We start from the raw sequence: 27,747 nt of genomic DNA on the forward strand, positions 1-27,747 counted from the left end.
TGCTGGGCACTGTTCTAGGTATTGGGCTACCTATTTAGTGTTATTGATTTAGAAACTCAATATTTCAGTATGAAGGGATTGTTTTAACTAAGTTTTTATTTCCTTACGATGCCTTTAAATATGTCACTGAGCTAATTTAAATATTTCATCATCAATAACAGAACCCAAACATTCTTATTAATATTAGTAAAATATTTCTGAACATGCTTTTGAGAGAAATCAGCTTAGTAAATTTGACACCTTGAATTTTGGGAAGTTGGTCTGCTTCTCTTGCCTAGGGCCTAAGGAACCTCTGTGGGTCCACCCACACTTGGAAAACCAGTGGGTTGGATGAGCTCTGAAGTATCTTCCCATTCTAAAATTCTGTCCCAATTTCTCCGTGCATTTTCTTCTTGTATCAAACAGGAAAATAACACCCAGGTAATCAGCCAGACAGAGATATGTTGGCTACTTGATAACAAATTGAAGGTGTGATTTACCCTACTGCATTTGGGGGTCTTTAGTGCGTGCGCTCTCTCTCTCTCTCTCTCTCACACACACACACACACACACACACACACACACACACACACACACCCCAAAATAAAGAACAGTCATTCTATAATCAAAATCTCTTCCAAGGTCTTGCTTGTAAAGGCCGAACTATTCACAAACAAAATACGAATCATATTAAGACCTGTCCATACAAGTTGGTTAACTGGAAGAAGGTTCTTCATACTTGTTCTGCATTCTGCATGAATTTAGGGAAAAGAATGCAAGAATATATGGAGCTTGAAGTATGAAATCTTAATAATTCAGACTTCGAGAGTGGTACCCAACTGAGCTGTGAACAGTATAGGTCATTAAACTTTTTAGAAATATACTTAAGAATGTGTAACTACTTTCAATATAACATTAATTGGGGGGAAAAAAAGGACAGCATGAAGGATGTTAATATTCTTGTTCGCAGCTATAGAAAATAAGTAGCAAAATCTATAAAGGGTTGTATCCAGAGGGTTGATTACATAATGTTTTTCTGCTTTTTCACACTTTCCTTATCTTGTCAGATTTTTAGAATTAGCATCTTATTACTTTGTTTTCAGTTGCTAACTTTTCCTTGATTAGCAAAGGTTCAACAAGGCATGCAGATGACAATAGATATTTTAAAATTAGTATAATTTGTGTATGGCAGTAGGTGATACTATAATTTTAACTCTTGCATTGTTTGGGACAATTGCTAGAAGAGTCACAGGTAGGACTGTCTGATCTCTGTCCAGCTGAGCCCAATTTGTGGTTCTATAAAGTCCAATTAATGGTTCCATAAAGCTAATTCATATCCATCTAATACAACGTCAGCTTTTGTTATTGTTGCTGCTTGTTTGTTTCAGGTCTCTTAAATACAGATTGAGCTCATTTGCAAGAATCCAGGACAAAACATTTTTATTTCACATGATCTAATAAGAACATCTAAGTTTTCTAGTTTAAGAATTTCTGTGTGCACCCTGCTTCTGAACCCAAAGACACTAAATCATACGATGTAAATAGGTTTTTAAATTCTCCTTTCTCCACCTTTTCTCTACATAAGGCTTTACCGTAGGAAGAATTCTGTTGCACTGCAGTTTCTGTGTGGTGCTAGTCTGCAGAGGATGACTTCATTTTTAGTTCATTCTTGGCAATTTTATTGTGTAAACAATAAGTTCTTTACCCATGGCCAGCTTGACCTTTTCAGACTTAATGTAAATTAAACTGGCTGGAGGCAGAAAGGACAAGGGAGGGGCCAGGGGATTGGGAAGGATTAGGGAGACCAGTCAAGTCCCATGGCTTACTTACCCTGCTTGTTTTGAACACTGACAGTCACCACAGAGACTAGCGTTCCTGCTCTTGGGCACCTAAAAACTGTGAAGGCAGCAGCATTGCTAGATCTTGGAAATAAAACGATCAGCACTCAGAAATCAGCAGCTCCTGTTCTGGTTTTTGTTGTTTGTTGGTTTGTGTTCCTGGAACTGGAATGAGGACTGTCCCAACTGCAATGGGATGATGGCTTCTCCTCCCCATTTTCCTTCCTGAGCTCACAGGTCGGCATGGATGGTACCACTTCCAATTAGTGGCACCATTGCCATCCATGCTGATCTGTGGATGGTTCACCAGGGAAAGGACACCCCCCCCCCCCAGTACACATCCAGCCATGTTTGCCCCTCAGATTGTCTCTATGATGAACTAATTTTCAGGAATCCCTCATGGGTGAAATCGTGTGAAATTGTCAAAGCTTACCCTTTGGGCTATACGTATAGCTCCTGCCTACTATTTTCACAAGGTAGAAAGACTGGTCCTGTGGTCATTGTTTCCCAGCATATTGATATGGTAGGCAGTTTTCTATCACTGCAACAAATACCTGAGGTCATCAACTTATGAAAAGGTTTATTTTGGCTCTCGGGTTTGGAGGTTTTAGTTCATGGTCGGGTTGTCCTATTTGGGGCCAGCACCAAGGTGGCACAGCACGGCAGGGAGCCTGGCACAGCTGAGCAGCTCACCTTGTGGCTGAACTCAAAAAAGAGGGAAGGGCTAGAGTCCCAGTATCACCTTCAAGGGCACACTCCCAGGGATCAGAAGACCTCCCACAGGGCCCCTGAGCTTAAAGGTTCTGCCACTTCCTCATAGCACCTTGTTGGCTGGGGACCAAGCCTTTAAGAAACACATGAGCCTTTGGGGAACACTGCAGATCCAAACTGTAGAAACTGGTAAAGCCTGTAGAATTGCTTTGTGCCTTCCCGTGTCTTCTATTGGGAAAGTCCAACATGTGACTTGAGGGACAGGACAACACCAGCCCCTTCTCATAGGTCTAGTGTCCTGTTCCCTCTCAACCCCTGAGTTCTTTGCTGCATTGTTCTTGGGCTGTGGAGCCAGACCCTTGCATTCTCACCCATGTGGGCTTGGGTGGGTTTCTGCAAGCTACAGTTTTCTCACCGATCCGATGGGGATATCTTACTCCCATTATTGTGAGGACTTTTAAAGATAGCACCTCTAAAACCCTTAGAAGAGTGCTTAGTATGTCCTAAGCATTTAACAAGCGTTGGCCTTTTTATGGCTATTCTTATTAGTGGTAATCACTTGCTGACATCTTCCCTGGCTTCTGTTCTTAGCACTCTCCTGAGATTGCTATTGCCAAGACCAATGATCCCCTCTTGTTGCCAAAGCTCCTGGATACTCTTCCATCTCCTAGTCTTTCTAGATCTTTCAGTGATGACTGCTTGCTCCTTGACTCACTGTGTACCCCTAGGCATGATCACCACTCCCCTCCTGCCTCAGCTTTTGTCCATTCTCTTTTGCGGGCCCCGATCTCCTACCAGGCCTCAAAGAGAACCTTCATGTTTTCTTTTCTCCCTGTACATTTGGTACAGGAAGACTTCAGTAAAAACCTGTTTGAATGACTGAAGGTTTGTGAGGCCCCTCCAGGTCTTCCTCCACTGCTCCAGCCCTCACAGTTCAGCTGAGCTAGGGGACTTGGCTGCACCTTCATTTTTTCCCCTTACACTGGCTTGCCGACAGATTTAGCCCTTACACCAGGGCATGTCTTCTATGGAACTGTGCCACGGTCACCCCGAAATCATGTACTCCTCAAAGTTCATGATCAGAAGACTCACGTAAGTGCCAGGTTCTACATCTTGGATGCTTTTCGCACATCCCCACACCAAAGGAAATTGGAACTTGAATGTGAGATATTTATGCCAAAGGAAAAATATTAATAAAATAAAATCACTTTCCCAAACAGTTTACCCTATTAAACATTTATTGTGATTTGGAGGGTTTTTTTTTTTTTTTTATTCCCTTTAGTGTGGTGATAGTCGAATGAAAAGTAGTGTCTATGAAGTACTCAGCCTTGTGCTGGAGTTTCATGAGAAAAACCAAAAAAGTTGGCAGGCCTGGCTCCAGGCCTTCCCCTGCAGCAGGGGTGTCCAGGCCACGAGGCCAGCTTCAGCGAGCCAAGACCTTAAAGGTTTATTTATGTAGTGCCAGGAGTGGACTTGACAGCTTATCAAGAAAGAGTTAAAAGATGTTGGGAGGACAGTTAAAACTCTGAAACAAATTTTTTCATCTCACACATGGGAATTACTATATAGTATTTGTCAGTACAATCTATATAATATAAAATATTAGTTATTAAATAACCTCTTCCTCTGAAGAAGCCATCTTTTCTTCTAGGGTTGGCTATGTTTTTACATTCAACAACTACAACCCAGCAAGTGCATACCTAGCTAAGAATATTGATAGCTATTTTTTCAGCATGTCTTTCTTACATATTGAGTAAATTAGGCAGCAGAGTTAAACATTCATAATGCTACCCTGGTTACTAGGATTTCAGAGAGGCCATTTAAAAATATATCTATATATTTTTAGATGTAGGTGGACACAATACCTTTATTTTATCTATCTATCTATCTATCTATCTATCTATCTATCTATCTATCTATCTATCTATCTATTTATGGTGCTGAGGATTGAACCCAGTGCCTCACACGTGCTAGGCAACCACTCTACCACTTGAGTTATAGTCCCAGCGCAAGAGAGGCCATTTCTCATAAATACCCTATAGACGTGAAAAACTGAGACAGTCATGGCATCTTAATGCAATAAAGTCTTTATTCTTGTGTAACGTTCATTATTCAGAATATTGAAATATTTCTGTGACAGATTTCTTATTTACTCATTTCCTGATTTTTGAATATTCATTTTAGAGAAGGATAGCTAACCACATTTTAGCTCAGTGGGAGTATAGAATTTTTTTTATAAGATATTCTTAGTGGGTGCTGTCCCATAACATCAAGATATAAGACTATTCAGTTTCTTATTGGGTAACATTTCTGTTTTCTAGACTTGAATGGATTTCTGGGCTTGAGTTGAGACCTCCTTTCTGCCTGCTCATTTCACATTTCTCTTACAGCCAGAACACAGTCCCAAGAGCGGAAGCCTTTGTGCAGGTTATGGGGTCAGGCTGTGTCCTGGGTATTCTGGACTCCCTGGCCATTGGGGTTGTTTTCTGATAGTTATGTGAAAATTATTACTAAGACAGTGGCCCAGATATAATTCTCATGATCTGTAGAAATAGTCTTAAATATTCCGTTACCGTAAAAGTTGGGACCACAGTCTCGCTCCAGGCCATCTTGCCCATGATTTATTTTTATATCTTGAATCCCCAAAAGTGCTTTTTCTCTTGAAATCCAAGTCGATCTATAACAAGAATGTTAAAGACCTCCCTGTATCACAGCCTCTTCACTTCCAAATGTGCTGAGCCTCTGTCCTTTAGTGGCCTCCACATCAGAACTTGTAAAACTCTGGAGCCAGGAAGATTATAGCCTGCCCTGCCAGCTCATAAAATGGGAGGATGACAGTGCTCAGTGCTTACGCAGTCATGGTTGAAAAGCACTTTCAAGTGCCTGATGACACGTACGTTAGAGTAGGTGGGGGTAGGCCCATAAAGGCCTTTCTTTCTCTTTTTCTTTTTTGTTCCTGAAGATTGGACCCAGTGGCACTTTACATGGAGCTCCATTCCCAACCCTATTTATTTTTTTGAGACAAGTCACTTAGGGCCTTGCTAAGTTGCTGAGGCTGACCTCAACTTGTAATCCTCCTGCTTCAGCCTCCTAAGTCTCTGGGATTATAGGCATACGCACCACACCCAGCCCATAAATCCCTTTCTTGCTCCATGTTTCTGTTGCATTATCTTAATATGAGCAGAAACCTCTCATCACCATTGTTAATACTTGAACTCATAATTAGCTATTTTTGTTTTGAGTCTAATGTATACACAAAGTATACACACAGCTACCACATGCTTATATCAATAAAATTTATTCCTAAAAGTAGAATTGCTACGTCTATTGGGATTAGGTTTAAATAGTGTAATAGAATATCCAAATATAATAGTGAATTATCCTCATATAAGTGATATCCAGAGTTGGGCATGGTAGTACACATCATAGTTCTAGCTACTCAGGAGGCTGAGGCAGGAGGATCACTTGAACCCAGGAATTCAAGACCAGAGCATAAGGACACCCTCCCCACATACACACACATGCACAAACAATTTTATGTCTAGGACCAGTAAGTCCATTACAGGAAGTGATTTAGGATTGGTCTCCTTTTATATTCTTCCTTTCATCTCAGCAGCTGGCCTTTATCCTCAAGGTCCCCTTATAGTCTATCCAGGTACAGGTCAAAAGGGACTTGCCTCTCACGCAAGTCAGCTGCCTTTGGTCTTCCTGAAAATTCCAGGGACCTCTTCCATTGCCATGTCATTCTGCTCAGTCACACGACCATATTCTACTCCAAGAAAGTCTAGGGAGTAGTCTCTTTCTGGACCCAGCTAAAAATCAGCATTCTGTTGGTAAGAAACAAGAGGAGAATGGAATGGTATGTTCCAGTAAGTCAAAGGTTCTGTACATTTTAAATACCAATAGATATTGATAAACAAGCCTCCAAAAAACTCATACCTATTTGATACTCTCACCAATGAATTCAAATGTTCATTTTCCCAGCTATTGAAAATATCTTCAGTCTTAATTAGAAGTAAAATAAAATATTCTCTACTTCTGTATTTGAATTGTGTAATCCTCTTGAAGCTTGAGAGTGACTTATTATAGAACTCTTAATGTCTACATTTTGCACTTCTAGAAGCTTCTGAGGTGTTAGATTTATTTAAATGACTTTAAAAGTGAAACCTGGGTTTCCTTGAAGAAGGAGAATCTGGGAACAGTGAGTATCCCCCCTTTCGTGATGGCCTTTCTGGATGTTTGCAGATGCTGACCTCACTTGGCATGGTTGAGTTCAAAGGAGAAAGTAAAGAATTAATGTACTCTTTTAGGAAAATAAAAGAGTTAGGAGTTCACTGTATGCCAGGCATCTCCAAGATAAGAGACAGACAGGGTTGAGCTTTCATTCTTTTTCTTGTTTATTTTGTTCCATTGTCCCATTATGGAACACCTGAAAAACTTAAATTGAGCAACAAATACATCACTTAGGTAAATTTGAAACAAAATCTGTGTTTTTATAGTTCCATTCTTTTGAAAAGAGTTGTAGGTGAATAATTAGTGACAATATTTGTTAATGATAATAATATGATGGACTCTAGATTGTTATTTTCATGCACCTATGTAGATTATAATGAAATTTTCACAGAAAAAATATTGATGTTTAAGTTAAAAAAAGAAATATTCACAGAACTTAAAACTTGGAACTTAATAAGTTAACTCTTTCCAGTTTCCTTATATATGATCTCATGAGACCTTTTTCATATTTTATGCACTTTGTCCCTCCAAGAAATATTTTAATAATCATCCCTAAATAGAGTGTAAAAAAGAGCTGTCACATGGAGGATAAGCCACAGGACTTTTTTAAGTCCAAATGGTATCTAGATCTTAGACCTTGTTTCCTATTTTTAAACTTCACTTATTGATGTAGACAGAAAACTGTAAGAATGTTTCACTGTAGCTTAAATTGGTATTTTTAAAATAACAGCTTTTGCTGGACATGATTGTGCATGCCTTATAATCCCAGCAGCTGGGGAAGCTGAGGCAGGAGGATTGTAAATTGGAGGGCAGCCTTCGTGACTTAGGCCCTAAGCAACTTAGTGAGACCCTGTCTTAAAGTAAAAAGGGCTGGGATATGGCTCAGTGGTTAAGTGCCCTGGGTTCAATCACCAGTACCAAAAAAAAAAAAAAAAAGGCTTTTACTAAATTGTTTTGGCAGCTACCCTAGACTGAAAGCACTAAAAATTGATTACTTGTGAGTTGTTACTCTATTCCTGCAGGCATTGCCCACCCAGCCCAGGCTGGAGTTCTTGTATGCTGTTGGTATCTGGAGTGCCTATGCTGGTGACCTGCTGCCCAAGTGGAATGGGTTGGCCCTAATATCCTCCTGGATATCTGAATTCCTTTTCATGTAGGTCCACAAATAGCATCACAGCAAATTAAAGTAATTTTCTGATTGATGTAAAGACTAACCAAAGAAACCTTGTTGTGTTTGGTGGCCAAAATACCACACAGCATGAACAGAGTGCAACTGCTGGCCCATTTTATAGCATTCTAATTGATAATTATTTCTCAAAGAGCACATTATTTGGCCACGTGGCAACAATCCAGTTTGGGTCCAGAGGCATTGGACGTGTAGATGCATGTGAACACCATAGTAAATATATTCTTCCTTTTGCCAAAATAGAAGTAGGTTATCCAAGAGGAAAGGGGAGGGAAAAGAAAATACTAATTTCCTCTGTACCAGAAAATGTCTGGCTTAAATCAGTAGTTAAAACCGTGGCGCATGCAATCATGTTAAGTTTTTTTTTGTACTTTGAGCAAAGACTCCTGGTTCCCAGTTAATAAGCTAGAAAATGAACTCTCTTCTTTTGGAAACTTGTAGAGAGTATATAAATGTGTATCACATATGTTTGTTCTTGGTTCATGGGAATTGCCCGGTCTGTTTCCCTTTTTATAGTTCAGAGCTCCTGAACACTACCAGAAGAAAAAACTATGTGGGAGAGCTCAAGTGGGAAGAGGAGGGAATCCTAGGTCTCCACATATGTGACACGTTATAGGGACAGAGTCGCTGTGGCCAGGCCAAAGACCTGAAAACATCTCCACCATGGTTAAATGGAGGGCAGCCCACAGACTAGTCAAGGACTAAAGAGAAACTCTTCCCATGAGAATGGCCCAGAGTTGCTCTCTAATGCATCTGGACCCTGCAGAAACTCAGCAAGTGCAATAGCAAGAATTGCTTGCGATGGGGCATCCCAGGAGTCAGGAAGGTGGGGAGGGGTGCACATAAGGCTGTCTGCCCTTGTGTCTGATAAGAGAAAATCAACCCTACAGCTTGCTCCACTCTATTCTTAAGTGAACCACAACCCTGAGCAACCACTGGAAACAGTTGTGACTGAAGCAGATGAATTGAAGCAAAATGAGGACCTTCCTGTTTTCCCCACCTCTTATTCCTGGCTTGCTACCGAAAACCTTAATGGTCCTCATCAATGGCCAGTCAGAATGTTCAGTTGCAGGAACATTGTATGTATGTCTGTATGTCTGCCTCTCCTGCTGGTAGCCCCTTTCCTTCTGCATCCTATTATCTTGGTTCCTTCTCATTTATGAAAGGGTAGGGAAAAGTTGGCTGGAGAAGTATTTCCCAGTGTCATTGTTTGCAGTTAAGGACTTGTGAGCAGTCCACAAGTAGAAGCAGTGGACTGTCAAGAACTGTCAAGAACTCTCATGAACTGCTGGGGCCTGAGATTGGACCCTGCCAGCCACAGGCCTCTGGGTCAGAGGCATAGGGATTTTTCATCTCCTCATGGCTCAGCAGCAGCATGTTTTGCATCATTCCCTCCCTTGACCCAAGTCCCACAGGGGTAGCATGAGTGGGCCCAGGTTGATGGCTGCACATGGGTGGGTTGTCCAGAACCCCTGAGTTTAGGGATTTCCTAAATCTAAGGGGCGAAAAGCATGCCTGTACTTTGCTCTGGGAGGAGACACCCACTATCATTTATCTTTCAAGGCTGTTTACTGTGCAAATGCAGATATCCTTGAAAGATAGTCCAGAGCAAAGGGTCATTGTAATTTGCTTGTAAGAAAAATAGAAATACAAGAGACCCTGGGAAAATTGTCCTCCAACATGATTGTGTTACTTTTTAAAGAAGCTGGTAGCCTCGCTGCCCTTTCTATCCCCAGATTACCATTAGGACTCAGCTGTCAGTTCTGACTTGGAGGCTACTGAGGTGGTAGCTATTTGAAAGAACCTGATGGACTCCTTTCTGGAGAGATGGCTAATAACAGGGTAATACTGTCTCATGTAATGCCTCAGATAGTTAGAAGTGTGTTACTTGAAGATACCTTTGAACCTGAAAATAGCTCACAGCATCTTTTTTTTTTTTTTTTTTTGGTACCAGAATTGAACCCAGGGGCACTTAACCTCTGAGTCTCATCTCCAACCCCCTTTTTTGTATTTTATTAGAAACAAAGTCTCCCTGAAATGCTTAGGGTCTTGCTGGGTTGCCGAGGCTGGCTTTGAGCCACTGGGATTACAGACATGCAGCATCACTGCCTGGCTTCACAACATCTCTTGCTGTCTGTTTTTGCTCCCTTGTCTTGATGTGCAGGGGTTATTCTCATTCTCCTTTCCACACATGTGCAGTGACTCCTTAAGACAGAGGAAGACCCCGTACTTGGTCACAAGTTAGCCCAACACATTTTCTGTTAGTAAATGAACAATTTAAGGGGAAAGAGTTGGGAACTTCAGGAGGCCCAGATGTTGGGCTTCAGGAAGATGGGGGAGAGGATCTAAGGTTTAACCTGCCAAGTCGGACTCCACCAAGGAAGCAATTATACAGCTAGGGGTTCTGCATTCTCAGGAATGTCCTTAGGATCACTGATGGCTAATGAACCAGTGAGCCCTGGTATACTGTCACACCTGCTGATTGAGGAGGGGGCTCCTTCCCATCCTCTAACCTCTTTCTCTACTTAGACTGTTCTATTTCAACCACAAACAGGGTCTGAAAGAACTGTCTCTAAATTCCTTTAGTCTTGGAGCACTTAGTTACAGGCATTTTTCCACTCCTACTACGGTGTGTTTAGCTTTTAGAGATTCTTTGGTGACTATCCTTGCCAGCTAATTTTGTTCCTCCTGCCCTTTGGGTAGTATATATCACACTATTAATGCTGGCAAGTGCTTTCCAGTGTTTTCAGGCTTACCTGTCAGTGTACGCAAGGTAGATTAGAGCTTAGCACATATTAACACTAAAATATTATATTCCTGTTGTGGCCTTTAAAAGCTGGTTTATCCCATGTGTGTTTTGTCTGCTTCATGCATCATAGTTCAGGGAACATCCTAATATTTCACATTTGAGAACATGCTAGATTTTAGGTTAAAAAATGTATACGTATCTGGGTGGCCCAGTAGAAGCTTTTTCAGAAAAATGGAGTGAGTGCCTGGTTCTGAAGTCAGTGGAAATGCCCTTTCCGTATTTGATCCTTTTATGCGAACCTTCAAGCTGCCTGGTGCTCACCTGTGTGCAGTTGGCACCCAGGAGTGTCCTGAGGTAAATGGTTGATTTACTTCAGAGTTGGCAATATCATCATATTGGTCATCAGCCACTTCTGCATCCTGTGGCTTTGAACAAGAAACTATCTTGTAAAACCAGGATAGTGAAATAGCACTCATGAAGAGGAGGTTATGAGGGTAGAGAAGGTTCCTCAGGAGGCTCACATTAGCTGAATTTCAGGGGGGTGTGGAGGAGACAGAGGGTACTGTTGGCTTGAGTCATTTGCAGAACTGACCATGTCGAGCTCTCCCATTTAAAAAAATAAAATAAAGTACACAGGTGGTTTCGTTTCTAGTGGCCTACAGGAGATATTCTGGTATGTGGCCTTCACTTATTTTCTCAGCTTCTTTCACCAGTAACACCTTGATTTAGGGTGACTGTTGAGGATAATTAACACTGACACTTGGCAGATAGGCTGCTTCTGATTTTCTGCACACTTGTCTGTTTTGTAAATACGAGCCCAAACTTTCATTCCCTAGCTCAGAAACGTGTTTCTATCCCTCCCGATCTTTCCAGGGTGTGTGCCTGTGTGGAGCTGTTTGTGCCCACACATTGGCATATATTCCATAGCTACCAAAAAGAAATTGGTTGCTCTTGAAATAACAAGGCAAAAAAGAACGGTTTTTCTGAGCCGTAACATCTGAAGAGCTGGAAACAGTTGTGTTTGTATATGTGATACTAAAGCCAGGAAATTTCATGCGAAGGGAGCGATTGTAAACCAAGAACAGAAAAGCAGTTTTCCCAGATTTTGGATGTCAAACTCGCTGCTTCCTTCACCCACTTAACACCTCCACATCCATCCCCTTAATGTGCTTGCATTGTCGGTGGTTTCTGTTGCTGCAGGTTTTGATGCCAGAAGACAAATAACAAAACAGCACGCAGATGCAACCCCAGAGCGGTTCCTACCAGAGTTTTTGATTGAGGTTAAACAGAAGCATCCGATCGTGCTGTCAGTTGGCAGGCAAAAGACATCATATTTTAAGATTCACATAGTTTTCAAGCAAGCTAATCTTTTCTGGCACAGTAATAGACTAATTACATGTTTTAAATAGTATAGAGTCCAGTCCCTGTTTCAGATTAAACCTCATAATAGCAAGGTCCAGGGCACCACCAGACATACCCCTGAGGTCTCCGATTCGAGCCTCTGTATGTAGCATGGTGCCAGCTGTTGGATGGCCTCAAGAGGCCCGCCAGGGAAGCCAGGTAATACCGCCTTGACCCAGTCAGGATCTAATTCTCCCTGAGCACAGAAGCCTCGGGACATGTCACCAAGGAAGGCTGGATGCTTAGCCATCTATGGCTATAATCATGTTGGTCACCTCCTGCGTTGGTGATGCCAGGAGTGTCCCTTTTTTGAAATGTCTAAGGGGGAAAGGGTGCTGTTTCTTTAAAAAAAAAAAAAAAAGAAAAGAAAGAAAGAAAGAAAAATAGCTTTGGCAGATGGGCAGCTCTGGGTCCAATAAATCCTGCTTCGTGGCTTGTTTTCTCACCTTTCATAATCCCAAGGGAACATGAGCAGTATGTTTAATTCGATCACATAGATTTTGAAGTCTTTGGAGTGTCACGTTTCTTGGTCACCTCTTAGTGGTGTCCCACCAACACCAGTTTGACTCCAGAGGGGAACACACAGTGCCATGGCGAGAACTTCAGGGCCAGTCTCAGCTTTGTGGTTGATTTCTGGCACCACCACCTACTGGACAAGTCACTTAACCTTTCTGCAGCTCAGTTTCCTCCCAACAGGCTTGTGGAGAAAATGAAATAAGATCATATTTGTCAGGTACAGAGCAGTGGTCCAGATATGTTAACTTTCTTCAAGTGAAATGGACTTTTTTTTTTTTTTTTTTTTGGTGCCTGGGATTAAACCCAAGGGTGCTTAACCACTGAGTCACATACCCAACCCTTTTTATTTTTTCTTTTGAGACAGGGTCTTGTGAAGTTGCTGAGGCTGATCTAAAACTTCCTCCTGCCTCAGCCTCCTAGATGGTATTACTGGCAAAATGGACCCTTTTGGACTTCCCTTCTTACCTATGTGCTTCCTTGGAGGAGACTTGGAAACAGGGTGTGTTATATGTGTTTTTGAATGTACCTCTGAGGACTCTGAGCCAGCCTCATTACCAAGCATGAGGGCCGGGTGACATCCCTGGCTAGGCAGGGAGTCAACCCTTTATCCTGAATGGATCCAGTATCTTCTCCTCCATTGAATAGTCTGCACACTATCATTTTGCTCTTCTTACTGTCCCTTATTTATTATAGAGGACCCTAAGCCTACATGTTAGAATATATCATTTTTTTAATATTTATTTTTTAGTTGTAGTTGGACACAGTACCTTTATTTTACTTATTTCATTTTTATGTAGTGCTGAGGATCGAACCCAGGGCCTCACATGTGCTAGGCGAGTGAGCACTCAGCCGCTGAGCCACAACCCCAGCCCTAAACTTTATTGTGTTTTGATACCCAGGGTGAGGCTTGTCAACTTGAACCTAAATGCTGCTTCAGTCTTAATTGTGGAAACTTTCTTCCATCTTCAGTCAAGTAAGGACATTGGTCATATGTCTTATCACATCTCATTTCAGAGTACAATTCAGGTCTATTTTGTGGCTCCTACCCCCTGCCCACTAATTCATTGATTAAATGAAAATTTTAAACACCAACTATGTGCCAATGCCATTATAAAATGCTAAGGTCATATGCGACATGGGATATGGTTTCATTTGGTATCTGGTTTGAAAGCTCACTTTGTTTTGTTTTGTTTTGTTTTTTAATACAGACTTCTTCTGTTCCCTTATGTTATAAAACAAGGCCAGTGATGGGTGGATAGTTGGATGGATGGATCAATCCATCCCTCCATCTTTTGTACTCTCAGCACTTTCCCCTCAATTGGCACAGTAATCCAGACACTGGGACTAATGCTGTGTTTCTGGGTGGTATTATGTTTGCACCTCAAGGCCAGGAAATCTAGCTGTTGAATTCAGGTGTGGCCCTGGAGTTCTTTGGTTCTTATTTCCTTTCACCAAGAATTCTGGGCTACTTTTGGGTTTTACCTCTCCATTTCCCCCAGCATTACGTTTTACTGAGTTCCCTGCCCTGATCTCTGCTCTAATGTCATGAAAATGATTCCAAATTCTCTGATTTGTTCTGAAATTTCTGGGTGTGTAAGCCTGTTTCCCCCACACACACACTCCATTTTCACACACACAAGTTTTCAAAATGGAAAAAAGTACAGGCTTTTTTTTTTTTTTTTTTAATCTAAGTGAATGAGTTATAAAACCTTTTCTGTTCTACTTTGCAGAGTTTCAAGACTATTCTGTAATTCCTCTATATATGGCTAGCTGTGCATGGTCTTAAAAGGGGATCCCAGGAGCATGTGTTTGCTGAGATGAGCAAACAGATTCAGTTACATCAGGAGAGAACCTGAGCAGATTTCTCCAGTTTTAGGCTGCCTTCTGAGGAGTGTCTTGTCATTGACTGCAAGAGCATAGCTGCTGCTTCCTATGTCTGTGGGCAGAAGGAGCAGGAGGAGGAGGGCCTAGGGCCAGGGGAGGGTGCTTCAGCAAGTGGGTGTGGGCAGAGGTGCATGGCTGCCAGGGTTCTGTGTGTGCCGGAAGTGCAGGTTTGGCTGTGAGGAATGGAATGTTCCCTCTTGCCCTCCAAGAGTAGAAACAGCTGTGGAAGAGCTTGAAAAGAAGATTGCTAAGTGGAGAGAGGGGAAAAAAAAAAAGTTGAAAATAAAATCCACACTGGAAAACTCAACAAAACTGTCTACAATAGAGTAGTTTCCATCTTTCCATGTTATTCAGAAGAACTTACTTCCCATTTAGGATTTCTCTGGGGGGCAGGATAAATTGCCCAGTCATTTATTCCCTAGGGAAGGCTAGGATTGCTTGGATAGAAAATGGATTCGTTATTCTGATCACCAGGTAGTTATTTTATTCTTCCTAATGAGAGACCAGAACCTGTCACATTTGCTTACTGCATGAAAACTTAAATGCTGGTGTCCAAAGGAGACCTCTGTGAGTAGAGAATTATTGTCAGCAAATTTAACAGGAAAATCTTATTTTAGCTGGAAATTTAATCCTCAGACAAGTTCCCAACAACATTTGTTTTAGAACACCGTCATTAAAAAAAAAAAAAAAAAAAAAAAAGTTCCTTAATGATCTAAACTTTTAAGAGCTTTAAGAGTAGAGCTAGACTGGAGCTTCTTATATCAAAGTTGATTGTGCAATCTTTTAAGGCTTGTTTACACTTCTCAATGTGGAAGGCTTATTTTTGGCCTCCATAGACGGCATTGCATATGAAATAATAATTGTGTAGGTGTGTATGTTGCTGGGGATTGAACCCAGGGCCTCATACATGCTAGGCAGGCACTCTACCACTGAGCTACATCCCCAGCCCTGAAATAATAGTTTTCTGATTTCAAGTTGCTTTATGCTACCCTACTTTCTGTATCTGCTTTTAAAGAACACATCCCAAAGTAGAAAAGGTCCAGTGGAAGAGAGTAGTTAGCTCAGAATTAAGACTCTAGCAATGTCTGAGAAAATCATAGGATCAATTACTGACTCAGTGCCACCTCCTTCAGCCTGTATCAAAGCGGGCAGCTGTCCAGAAGGCAGTGAAAGGTCGGCAGTCCTTCCTTAGACCTTATCACTTTTAAAGAAAAAGATATGGATCTCAATTGTCTGAACCAGTTGCTTTAACTCTCCACTTTACTCTGCTCATATAATCACAGCTTTAATTTCTGATCCCAGTTCTTACCCTTATCAATTCTCAGTGGTGGAAAGTTGGACTCACAGGACCTTGATCACTGAGCTATGTCCTCAAACCTGGAAAAGACTGGGTATCACTAAGTTGGAATCACATCTCAGTCTGTGGAGTGTTAGAGGAATCTTCCAGTGGTTTTCAGCCTTAATTGCACTTTAGAATCATCTGGGGAGCTGTAAAAATGCATCTGTGTGCAGGCCTTACCACACCAATTGACCCAGAAACTCTGGGATTGGGGTGTCAGTGATTCAAGTCTCCCCAGGTGCTTCTAATGGGCAGCCAGGATGAGCTACTACTGAAGAGAAGTCAAGGGCCTAGTCCAGAGAACTGCCAGTCATCAAAAACAAAGGCCCCTGTCCAGGCCCTCGCTTGAAGCTGTCTTTGCCTTGCTCTCTGGCACACAGATCTCCGAGTCTCCCTGTGACTCGTTCTTTCCAGCGGGCTGTTCTCAAAACCTCCTTCATCTGTAGTTCAGCAGGTGCATGTTTTAGAATCCAGGAGTTTGGCCCCTTGTTGTGAGTTGTCATTGCCCACACGTGAGTAGAAATACTTGCAATGCTGGTCCTGTTCAAACAGCAGGTGCGCCCTGCATTGAAAGGCAGTCCTTCCCCTTGAATTCCCTTCGCAGACCAGGAGACACCTGCAGTTGCCTGGGGGGGGAAGTGGTGAGCCTGGCTTTGGAGTTGACAGCCATAAGTCATTTTGTTGCTCTCCAGACAGCCTAGAAAAAGACAACCCTCACCCCTTTCTCATTTTTTCTATTAAAAAAAAATTAAGCAGGGTCTTTTAAGAGTTAAATTACACAACTCCTTTTTTATTTTTAAAGTGAGTAGATTTCTTGTTGCTGAGAAAGATAAATTGATACCACATGTTGCTTCCAGACAAAACCCTCTCTGTGTTCCAGGGGAAGCACATGCAGCTGGTGTCTGGGTTAGTGGACAAGTCTCCACAAGGTAAACATGGCTTGGAAGGGGCTGAAGCGGATGTAGGGTAGCAACAGTCAAGAAATTTCCAGTTAATCCCAGCTGGCACGGTACCTTTGAAATACTTCAAAAAGTTTACAGTCCTTTCTTGGAAGGAACCACCCTCTCACCTTTTGGCTTCAAGTGGATGATGCTCGGAAAACAGTCAGTGAACGTTTGTGACGTCACGGCTTCCATGTGTGGGATCTGCAGCGGCTGAGAGCGTCTTTGTGCCCGGCGGTCTGCGGAGGGGTGTGCCTGCAGCGGTTCGCTTCATCTTCCCAGCGATCCCAGCCGTAGAAGAGAGCATTTTAATCTTCCCTTTTCCAAAGGGACAACTGAAGTTCAGATTGCAGGCAAATGCCAGAGCCACACGGACACACACGGATGACATCAAAGCCCGAGGTCTTCAACATCATGCCGTCTTTCTGCATTGGCCTCTAGAACTGTGCATGTTGAGTTAGCCACTTTGCACATTTTTGGTGGAATACTCTTTCATTTCAGGCAGCTTCTCTTTGAAACCTAACTTTATCTTGTTTTGGGTCCATCTGTTTTCATAACCAACTGAATATATGTAGGGGGCATGGACACATTAGCTTCTGCAATAAATGTGTCATGCAATAGAAAACTCGAATGTTTGTCATAGCAAGAAAACTAATTACCAGATTCTGATAAGTGCAGTCATTTTTATGCTGAGTGCTTCAAGGTGGGCCAAGCAAGGAATCTCTAGGCAGTGGCGACACAATGCAGTCGGCATGACTGAGACGTGAATTCCGTCACGCATCAGCCTCCGTGCACCTGCTGCCCATGCCTCAGTGAAGGGTTGTGCCTCTAATTGCAGCTGCAGTCATAGAGCGCACAGGTTTGCCGGTTGTTACTAATTAACCTAATAGGTTTCTACCCCAGTGGATGGGCTGTTTCAGCATAAATCACTTGGTAGAAGATTGACATAAGAATACTCCCCATCAAATTTTTATCTCTGCTCTCTCTTTTTAGACACATTGTGATAGAATTACTTTAAAGGTTCTATAAATCCTTGGGTCCAAGTTGGGGGAAATTGGGTGTATTTGTCCTTGAAGTTTAAATTGCTTTCTAGAGATATTTGTTTTCTTGAAAGTCATCAGAATCTGGATTTCTGATTAGTGGATTTTTTTTTTTTATATATATATACTGAAGATTGAACCCAGGGGCACTTTACTACTGAGCTATAGCCGCAGTCTTTTGAGATAGGGTCTCATAAGTTGCTAAGGCTGGCCTCAAACTTGCCATCCTCCTGCCTTAGCCTCCTGAGTTGCTGGGATTACAGGTGTGTACCACTGTACCCAGCTAAGTAGTATTTTAAATAACTAGAACTATTCCCATGGTTTGGGGTTGAGGTAGCTTCTTTAATAATAATTAAACAAGACAGAATGGGCTGAGCTGTAGCAGTAGGAGTTTTGGTGGGTAATAGATAACTCATCCCTAGGGAGAGTGCATCCCTAATTCTTTAGCAGATTACCATTGGTCTGCCTCATAGGCTGTTTTACAATATGTATTTAGATCTGATTTTTAAAAATCGATCTAGTTCTATCAAATCTTCCTTCATTAACTCATCTCCCAATCTTCAAACTATTGGAAAATAGTTTAGACCGGTTGATTGAAAGGAATATGAATTCATAGAAAACCATAGACTATTTTTGATGGCAGTTTTCCTGGGGTTAAGGTGTGGAAGGGACCATTTGAAATCTTAATGAAAGGTAAGAGCAAAATGATATCTTTATCAGGGAAGGTGTAGAGAAATGCTGTAGTATTGACATTTTGCCTGTATTTATGTACCTAACATTCCTATTCCTGCCTCTCCAAAACTTAGGCAGAGAAGCTAGTAATTAGAATTCTGAACTCTGAGCAAAACAGTGGAATATATATCTGGCTTCTGACCTTGGCACGGCGTGGGGCATTTGAACCAGAAATGGATAGGTGAGGTGTGTTTGTTGGCCTTCGTCAATGCCCCACTTTCAGATTGTGGATTTTGTAAATGAATGGGTAGCCAACCTGTGTGAATAGATGGCTGCTGTGCTAGGGGACTCCGAGTGTGGTGGTGGCCCAGTTTTTGTTTGTGTTGTCTCAGTAATGTATCTGGAAAAACCTGTCTTGAGCATTCTCTAGATAATAAGCCTCAGGGAATGTTTTCTGTCGCTAATAAACCTCTAAAGAGAGAGTTGAGCAAAGATTGGACACTGAAACAGATCACCCATTTAATAAGGTGGGCTTTGCTGTGGGGGCTGGTGGGAGTTGGCATTGGTTTGTGAGAGCCCTGTCACCTGCTCCAGAGTACAGTGGTGGCTGCCTGCCTGAAATGAGGCAAGCATGTGCTACAGAGTCGGCTTGCACTCTCTGGTTTGCTCTGCTGAGAGGCAGACTGACGTCCTTTTTTTTGTTCTGGAGATTGAACCCAAGGGCTCTTAACCATTGAGCCACATCCCCAGCCCCTTTTATTTTTTATTTTGAGACAGGACCTCACTAAGCTTCTCAGGGCCTCGCTAAGTTGCTAAATTGCTGATGCTGACTTTGAACTTGCCATCTTCCTGCTGTAGCTTCCTGAGCCACTGAGATTACACTGTGCACCACACCCAGCCAGACTCTATAATGTTTTGGTGGGAAAACACTAAATTATTACTCCCAACTATTTAATAAATAAAACTGTAATAAGTATGCTTTTGTAAATCTTTCATAAATGTTAGTTTCTTTAGATGTTTCTCTTAAACTGTTAGCACAAATAGATTTAAATGGTGACTTCTAAATAATTTGGTGGTAGGCCTTGGAAGGGTTGTAAAGAAGCACTGGCTTAGAGTTGAGAAACCTAATTTCCGTTTGGGTTCTTTAGGCACTAGCTGTGGGGCCTTCTGTCATGTTATTTAATGTATCTTAGCCTGAGCCTTCATATGTAAAATTAGGGCACTGATTTGCTAACTGCAGGTCGATTAGCCTTAGGGACAGTGAACCTAAATACTACATACAGTTCTGTAACTGACAATGCTATAATCTGGCAGGTCCTCAATTTGTTACCCTTGCAATTAGGGACTGGTGGGTGATCTTCATGGTCCTTCCCTGCCCTGACATCCTGTGGTTCTGGCCCTCCATGTGGGTGTTCCAGCTCCTTTGCCACATGCCTTACAGAAGCTTAATGTCTGTCTCCAAATCCAACCACTTGTAGCTTGTAATTGCATAAAATTATATGTTGTTGGAGTTCAGAGTCATAGTAATAAATGGCCATCAGAAAATTCATATGGAGAATTTTGAAGTTCTATAAAATGTTTCATTCTTTTTCTCAGTAGGTTTGGAATTGGTGAAACTAAAATACATTTTTAAAATATTGTTGCTTGAATGAGAGGATAGTTGGATACTTGAGATTGCTCCTTCTTGTTAATTCTGGGTGTTGGTGTGAACTCTTCCCAGCATCTAGAGTGAAGGGGGCTGCCCGGATAGGGGTAATTAGGGAGCTGACCACTTGGCTGCCCCCCAGCCACAGACCTTTCCTTTTTTTACCCGGAAGCTTGTTTTCATTTTATTGAATACATTGAGTCACCTGAGTACAGGAGTGGAGCCATCTTTCATTTACCTGCTTTTCAAACCATATGTGTCAGAAGTATGATTCATACTCATTTCATAGAGAAACTGTTCTACTTGTAAAGAAATGCAACTTCTGAACCATTAGTAGAGAAGCCATTATTCTTTTTAAAAACCATAAGAGTAAAAGGGGAGCAAGATCTACTGTCTCTTGGGCAACATTTACTTCCTCAGATACTCAGCACGCTGCACATTTTCTCTCTCGGGCATTCTGATGGCTATTGTAGAAATGCCAACTTGTGACCCATGGTGGTTAGTTTTCATTGTCCAGTCTGAACTAACTGCAGTCCCTTCTTGCATGGGAACATACATAGGAAACTCTGAGTATTTTGAGTTATTTACTTATGGTACAATCCGGCTTTGACTTTCTGTGTTTTAAAAACATTCTGGTAGAACACATGTATTTGTATCTTCTGTATAAATACAGTTGATGATTGCCAATTTTTTTTAAAAAGTAACTTTTAGGATCGTTCATATTTTTTTTAAACTATATTTTTTTTTAAAGAAAGAGAGAGAATTTTTCAATATTTATTTTTTAGTTTTCGGCAGACACAACATCTTTGTATGTGGTGCTGAGGATCAAACCCGGGCCGCACACTTGCCAGGTGAGCGCGCTACCACTTGAGCCACATCCCCAGCCCTAGGATCGTTCATATTTAATATATAGTCTCAGGTGATATCTTTTATCTTGCAAATAAAAACTCATCTGGCTTGCAGGTGCTGTTCCAGATGTGGAGAATATCATCAACTCCTCTTTTTTTAACCACACATGAGACTGCTCAAGCCATGAGCTACATGCTTCATAAGAGCAGCAAGAACACCCTGACTTCATAGTGTGAATGGCTTCTGAAGTATATTATCAGCTGTCATCATTACATCATCCCTGGCAGGGAGGGTGCTGGGATATTATTGGGGCCATAACAACGAAGATGGTGAACTGCAGTTTTTGCAGACGGATTAAATGATTTATTCAGGGTCACATGGTTGGTCAATGGCATAGATAGGACTGAATCTGGGTCACCCCTGTTAACTGGGTGTATCCACTAAGCCAGGATGAAGATTCTTTTAAGATGGGTGCAGTCATTAGGGTTTTGAAGGTGTTTGCCCTACTTTAAAAAAAAAAAAAGACCTTCTATTTTAGAAAAGTTTTAGATATACAGAATAGTTGCAAAGATATTCTCATATGCCCAACATCCTGTTTCCCCGATTCTTAACATTTTATAGATGTTATAGATGTTCCATGAGTCACAGCTCATGAGCCAGTATCGATAGGGCTGGAGTCTGTACATTAATCAGATTTCTCTCATTTTTTCCTAATGTCCTCTTTCTGTTTCAGGAGCCCCTTTAGGATACCACATTACCTTTAGCTGTCATGTCTCCTCAGGTTCTTCTTAAATGTGATAGTTTTGAGGAGTATTGAACAGGCACTTTGTAAATTGTTCCTTAATTGGGATTTGTCTTTTTTCTCATGGTTAAACTGGGATTATGGGTTTTGGAAGGTAGACCACAAAAGAAATTGCCATTTTATCACATCCCGTGGCGGGCACGTGCTGCACACATGCCTTGCCCCCATTGATGGTGACCTTAATCACCTGGCCAAGATCTGTCAGGTCCTCCACTGTACAGTTAACTTGTCCTCCCCCTTTTCATAGTGTGCTCTTTGAGAGGAACTTACTGAGCTCAACCCACACTGCATTGAGGGGAGAGTGTCTATATAAATTATTTGGATTCTTCTAGAAGGCAGACTTGCCTAGTTCTTTCATCAACCTAGAAAATCCTGCTCTGCCATTCTTATGCCTGCCAGGTATTATATAATAAGGTGGGAAACTGTGGAGTCATAGGAAGGGTAGGTAACAACTCATACTATTTCTATTCCACAGAGGTAATTAAGAATAAGCAGGCTGCCTCTGTACTAGTGTAGGAGGGGACCCTAAGAGAATAAAATGGCCACCCAGGTGATTAATGACCCTTGGAAAGCCAGAGAGGTTTGTTGCAGAGTGCAGGGAGGGACTGGTAATAAATTACAAGTGTGAACTATAATATAGGAAATATAATTATAGAAAGGACAATAAAACTTAGGAATTTGAGGAAAACAATGTCATTGCACTCATGCATTCCTAGTATCTTCTGGATATGAAAATTTCTCCCCACCTCCTAGATCTGATACCTTCCATTTAACATTTAACAGGTTGTCATTTTATTCCAAGTCAAGGAGGGTCATGCAGATGTTTGACTTTTTTTGCCTTTGAAATCAAGGAGACCTTAAAAAAAAGAGGATTCTGGTTAACTATTTTTTCCTGCATGCTCGGTTTGGGATCATTCCAACTCATATTCTCCGTTTTCCCTTCTCTCTCTGCAGAACTCTATCCGGCACAACCTGTCGCTGCACAGTCGGTTCATGCGAGTCCAGAATGAGGGGACTGGCAAGAGTTCTTGGTGGATCATCAACCCCGATGGAGGGAAGAGTGGGAAGGCCCCCCGTCGACGGGCTGTTTCCATGGACAACAGCAACAAGTACACCAAGAGCCGTGGCCGTGCAGCCAAGAAGAAGGCAGCCCTGCAGGCTGCCCCAGAGTCAGCAGACGACAGTCCTTCCCAGCTCTCCAAGTGGCCTGGCAGCCCCACATCACGCAGCAGTGATGAGCTGGATGCATGGACAGACTTCCGCTCACGCACCAATTCCAATGCCAGCACAGTCAGCGGCCGCCTGTCACCCATCCTAGCAAGCACAGAGTTGGATGACGTCCAGGACGATGACGCGCCGCTCTCCCCCATGCTCTACAGCAGCTCAGCCAGCCTGTCACCCTCTGTGAGCAAGCCATGCACTGTGGAGCTGCCACGGCTGACTGACATGGCGGGCACCATGAATCTGAATGACGGGCTGGCTGACAACCTCATGGACGACCTGCTGGATAACATCACACTCCCATCGTCCCAGCCATCACCCACCGGGGGGCTCATGCAGCGGAGCTCTAGCTTCCCCTACACCGCCAAGGGCTCCGGCCTGGGCTCTCCAACCAGCTCTTATAATAGCACGGTGTTTGGACCGTCATCTCTGAACTCCCTGCGCCAGTCTCCCATGCAGACCATCCAAGAGAACAAGCCAGCCACCTTTTCTTCCATGTCACACTATGGCAACCAGACACTCCAAGACTTGCTCACTTCAGACTCACTCAGCCACAGCGATGTCATGATGACCCAGTCGGACCCTTTGATGTCTCAGGCCAGCACCGCTGTGTCCGCCCAGAACTCCCGTCGCAACGTGATGCTTCGCAATGACCCAATGATGTCCTTCGCCGCCCAGCCTAACCAGGGGAGTTTGGTCAATCAGAACTTGCTCCACCACCAGCACCAAAACCAGGGCGCTCTCGGTGGCAGCCGTGCCTTGTCGAATTCCATCAGCAACATGGGCTTGAGTGACTCGAGCAGCCTTGGGTCAGCCAAACACCAGCAGCAGTCTCCCGTCAGCCAGTCTATGCAAACCCTCTCGGACTCTCTCTCAGGCTCCTCCTTGTACTCAACTAGTGCAAACCTTCCTGTCATGGGCCATGAGAAGTTCCCCAGCGACTTGGACCTGGACATGTTCAATGGGAGCTTGGAATGTGACATGGAGTCCATCATCCGTAGTGAACTCATGGATGCTGATGGGTTGGATTTTAACTTTGATTCCCTCATCTCCACACAGAACGTTGTTGGTTTGAACGTGGGGAACTTCACTGGTGCTAAGCAGGCCTCATCTCAGAGCTGGGTGCCGGGCTGAAGGATCACTGAGGAAAGGGGAAGTGGGCAAAGCAGGTCAGTGCCCAGTCACTAGGTGGGGGCAAAGGGATCCTGTCTTCTCTTTACTTTGAACTTCACGTGGAGGACCATGGAGCCGTGATGCACAGTCACATGGCTTCCAGCCAGTTCACCTTGGTGATTTTCGTGCAAGTCAGACTGGGCTTTCAGGTTTCTTTCCTCACAGTTTGGTGGCAGCTCAGGAACTTTTTTGCTAGTAAAAAGAACACACAGCACAGACATTTAGAGATCTCATTCTTCTTTGTATTCCACCGTCCTCCCAGAGCTGTGACACAGGTCCCCCAACATGACAGGTGGATAGATGAGAACAGGAAAGGGGTTGAAGGGAAAGCTTAGGCCAAGTAGCTTTCTTAGAAGGGCTGAAGTCCAACACTGCCTCTGTCAATCTTTAGGTGTTATGGTTTCTTTCTCTCTTTATTTTTTTTTCCAGTTAAGCCACAATTTGCAGTGACTTCTAATTTAACAATAGAATGTATATTTCTGGACTTTCTCATATATGTGAGTATTTCCACCAGGAGCAAGACCTGTTAGATTATTCCTCACCATAGTACTAGGAATCTTTATTAGCATTCAGGATCTAAGTATTTAAAAAAGCAAAAGAATTAAGTTGAAAGCACAAGTTGTTATACAAGGGAGCACTTACCATATACTTCCTGTTGCCCAACCTACATGTGATGTCAGGGTGAATGGGCTGTGAATGGTGAGAGAGATTTTTTAATGATGGCATTTTAATGCTGTTGTAACCAGAAAGATCAGGCAGTGTGAAGTGGTTAAGAAGAGCATCTGAGTGAAGGGCTGGGGCTGGGGCTCAGGGGGAGAGTATTTACCTCACACATGTGAGGCCCTGGGTTTGATCCTCGGCACCACAGAAAAAAAAATTAACAAAAATAAATTTATAAAAAAAATAGTATCTGAGTGGAGTCAGGAGTTGAGGGCTCAGCCCCACTTCCACAGTTTTCTGGCTGCTATTGTGGTCTTGTCACTTAGTCTTTGAGCCTTAGTTTCCCATTTTATAAAATGAAGTTACTGGCCCTTGTTACTTCATAGAATTATCACAAGAATCAGATGCACAAAAGTGTGTGAAAACCCTTTGTAAGACTGCAGTGGTTTAAAATGTGTACAGTATGATTAGTTCAACAACACACAAGCAAGAAAGAACCCAGAGGCTTTTAAGTACCTTGCCCAGAATCAAGCAGCTGGACCCAGAAACCATATTTCTTAAATGACTTGAGCCATAGTAGTTCTTCCTAATTTTCTCTAGGTCCTCTGGACTGAGATAGTAGACAAGCCTGCCCTGGAACTCTTCTCTTGAGACGAAAGGGGCTGGGGGCTTCTGCCATAGGTTTGCACCCCGGACACACCCACGTTGAAGTGTTCGGCTCTACACTCCAGCTCCCTGTTTTCTTCTTTTTTTTTTTAAATTTCAATCTCGGCAAGCTGTTTATCCCCTTCTTTAAATAGTGTGAAAGAGTAAAGGAACTCAAAGCCATAAAAACCCAGACTTGTTTGACCCTCTGCCGTGGTGAGGGAATTACAGGGTCTCCTATGGTGAGCTCACTGAAGCCCACAGTCACTGTCAAAAGTGGAATGTCAAGAGCCTTGTGAAGCCTCGCAGCATTCCCAGGCATGAGCAGGCCCCTCCTGGAACCCAGACATCTGTTCTTGTCATTTAATAGCCTTTGAGCTGATAAAAGGACTGTAACGAAGCTAAAGAGGGTGACAGTACTTGCATACCCGCCTGGTCAGTATTGTACCAGAACCTAGGCTGGTGGAGCAGTTTAGATATTTGGCTTTTGGAAGAATCATGCTTTGTCTTCCTTTAAGAAGAGAAATGTGATTGTGGCTTCTAAAGACACACAAAAGTTCTGATTTGGCTGTAGTTGTGAGGAGACCGCTTCATTGGAAAGAATAAGTTCAGAAGAAAAATACACCATAAATTTTTGTCTCTTAAAAGATGCCACTGTTTCTTTATAGTTTCACATCATCACACTAGGTGATGTTTTACAAAAAAAAAAAAATTCTCATTGTTCAAGTGTAGAGTTCCCTTTAAGTTGAACAGCAGACCTTTCTTATGTGTGTAATTATAAAGGAATGTACAAAAATCTTTTGAGGGAAATTTAAATATATTTTTTTTAGTATTTATTTGATGAACTATGATTTCCATAGTAAGTTCCTTTGGGGATAATGCATTTACTATTATTTCCTCATGGAACATGTAATCACTTTTTCCTCAGAACATTCTGGGGGGGGGGGGATGATTTGAGAAGATACTTCTTCAGTTAAAAATGAAAAGTTGCCAAATTTTTTATAAATTAAATACTTCAGTATGTCCACAGGGCTAGAGAAGAAACATCCTAGGGACAGGAATGGCTATGAGGGAGGTGGCTTGGGAGATGGTTTAGGAGTGTAGAGTTTCCATTTTGCCTTGGAACAAATTGTTTGTCTCAACAGCCAGGGGCACCTGGGGCCTGCAGTGTTGTGTGTGTGTGTATGTGTGTGTGTTTTACTTTTAAGCTTAACTTGTGGTGATCACTTATTGAAGACGCTCTAGGCTTCAGAAAACAGGCCTGAGGGCAGAATCTCAGACCTCACTTTTCTGGAGTTACGCACTCTAGTTTCTCAAGAGCTTTTTGGTTTTTCTCTCTCCCGCTCTTCCTCTCTGACCCTCTCCCCCTCCCCTTCTCTCCTCTCCATTCCTCTCCCCGCTCTTCCTCTCTCCAGACTGGCTTCTGGCTCACTAGCAGAAGGTCATTTGGCCCCAGTTGGGAGCCTTCTTGTGGTGTTAATGGAGCAGCTCTGTCCGGTTGACATATTGCTGGAGAATTGGAGGGAGATGTTCCTCTGGGGGCTGGGAATTTCACACGTGTCATTCACTTTAGACCATGTGTAAAATCCTTTGGCCTATATAGTCTCTCTTAAAAACAGTCACACCTTTTTGCAAGTGACAGCTACTGGGGTGTACAGGACACTGTCTTCCCTCAGGTACTGTTTGGGCTTGGTGCACATATGCTGGCAGCAGAGGTGGCCGTGAGCTGGTGTGGTGGCAGCTTCTGGCAAGCCCTCTTGAGTTTGACAAGTGCCTTCTTGAAGAGGGAGAGCAGCTTCAGCTTCACCCTACTTTTGATGTCAGAAGATGCTGAAATTCACAAGCTCTTTCCTTCATCTTCATCTTTTGGCATTGGGAGAACTATTAGGAAGCCACTCAGAATTCAGTCTTATGTTGTGTTTCTTAATATTTTTTTAGTTGTAAATGGACACAGTATTTTTCTTTCTTTATTTTTATGTGGTGCTGAGGATCCAACCCAGTGACACAGATAGCTGTTCCAGGCAAGTGCGAGGCAAGAGTTCTACCACTGAGATACAACCCCAGTTCTCAGTCTTATGTTTAAACAGCCTTATGATAAAGATTGGAAAATATATACCAGGAGAAGCCCATGCAGAGAGGGGAGGAATAGTTCTCTTCCTGTTTCTGCCACTGACCACATCACCAATAAATCTCTTAGAATATTAGGTTTCTCGTCTAGGACAGAATTGTGGGGTTTTAAAGGTGCAGATAATATGTCATTTTA

At 42.6% G+C, this 27,747-nt stretch overlaps 1 protein-coding gene across 1 annotated transcript in view; it reads left to right on the forward strand.

Annotated features, from left to right (window-relative positions):
• Positions 1-27,747, forward strand: part of Foxo3 (forkhead box O3) — a 121,909-nt gene that overhangs the window by 80,192 nt on the left and 13,970 nt on the right. The window contains exon 3 of the mRNA XM_015499943.2: positions 22,740-24,175. Within this exon, the coding sequence (XP_015355429.1) occupies positions 22,740-24,140 (1,401 nt within the window). The 3' untranslated portion in view covers positions 24,141-24,175. The remainder of the gene's footprint in view (positions 1-22,739; positions 24,176-27,747) is intronic.

Source organism: Marmota marmota, unplaced genomic scaffold (assembly GCF_001458135.2).
Source record: "Marmota marmota marmota unplaced genomic scaffold, marMar, whole genome shotgun sequence".
Taxonomy (NCBI): Eukaryota; Metazoa; Chordata; class Mammalia; order Rodentia; family Sciuridae; genus Marmota; species Marmota marmota.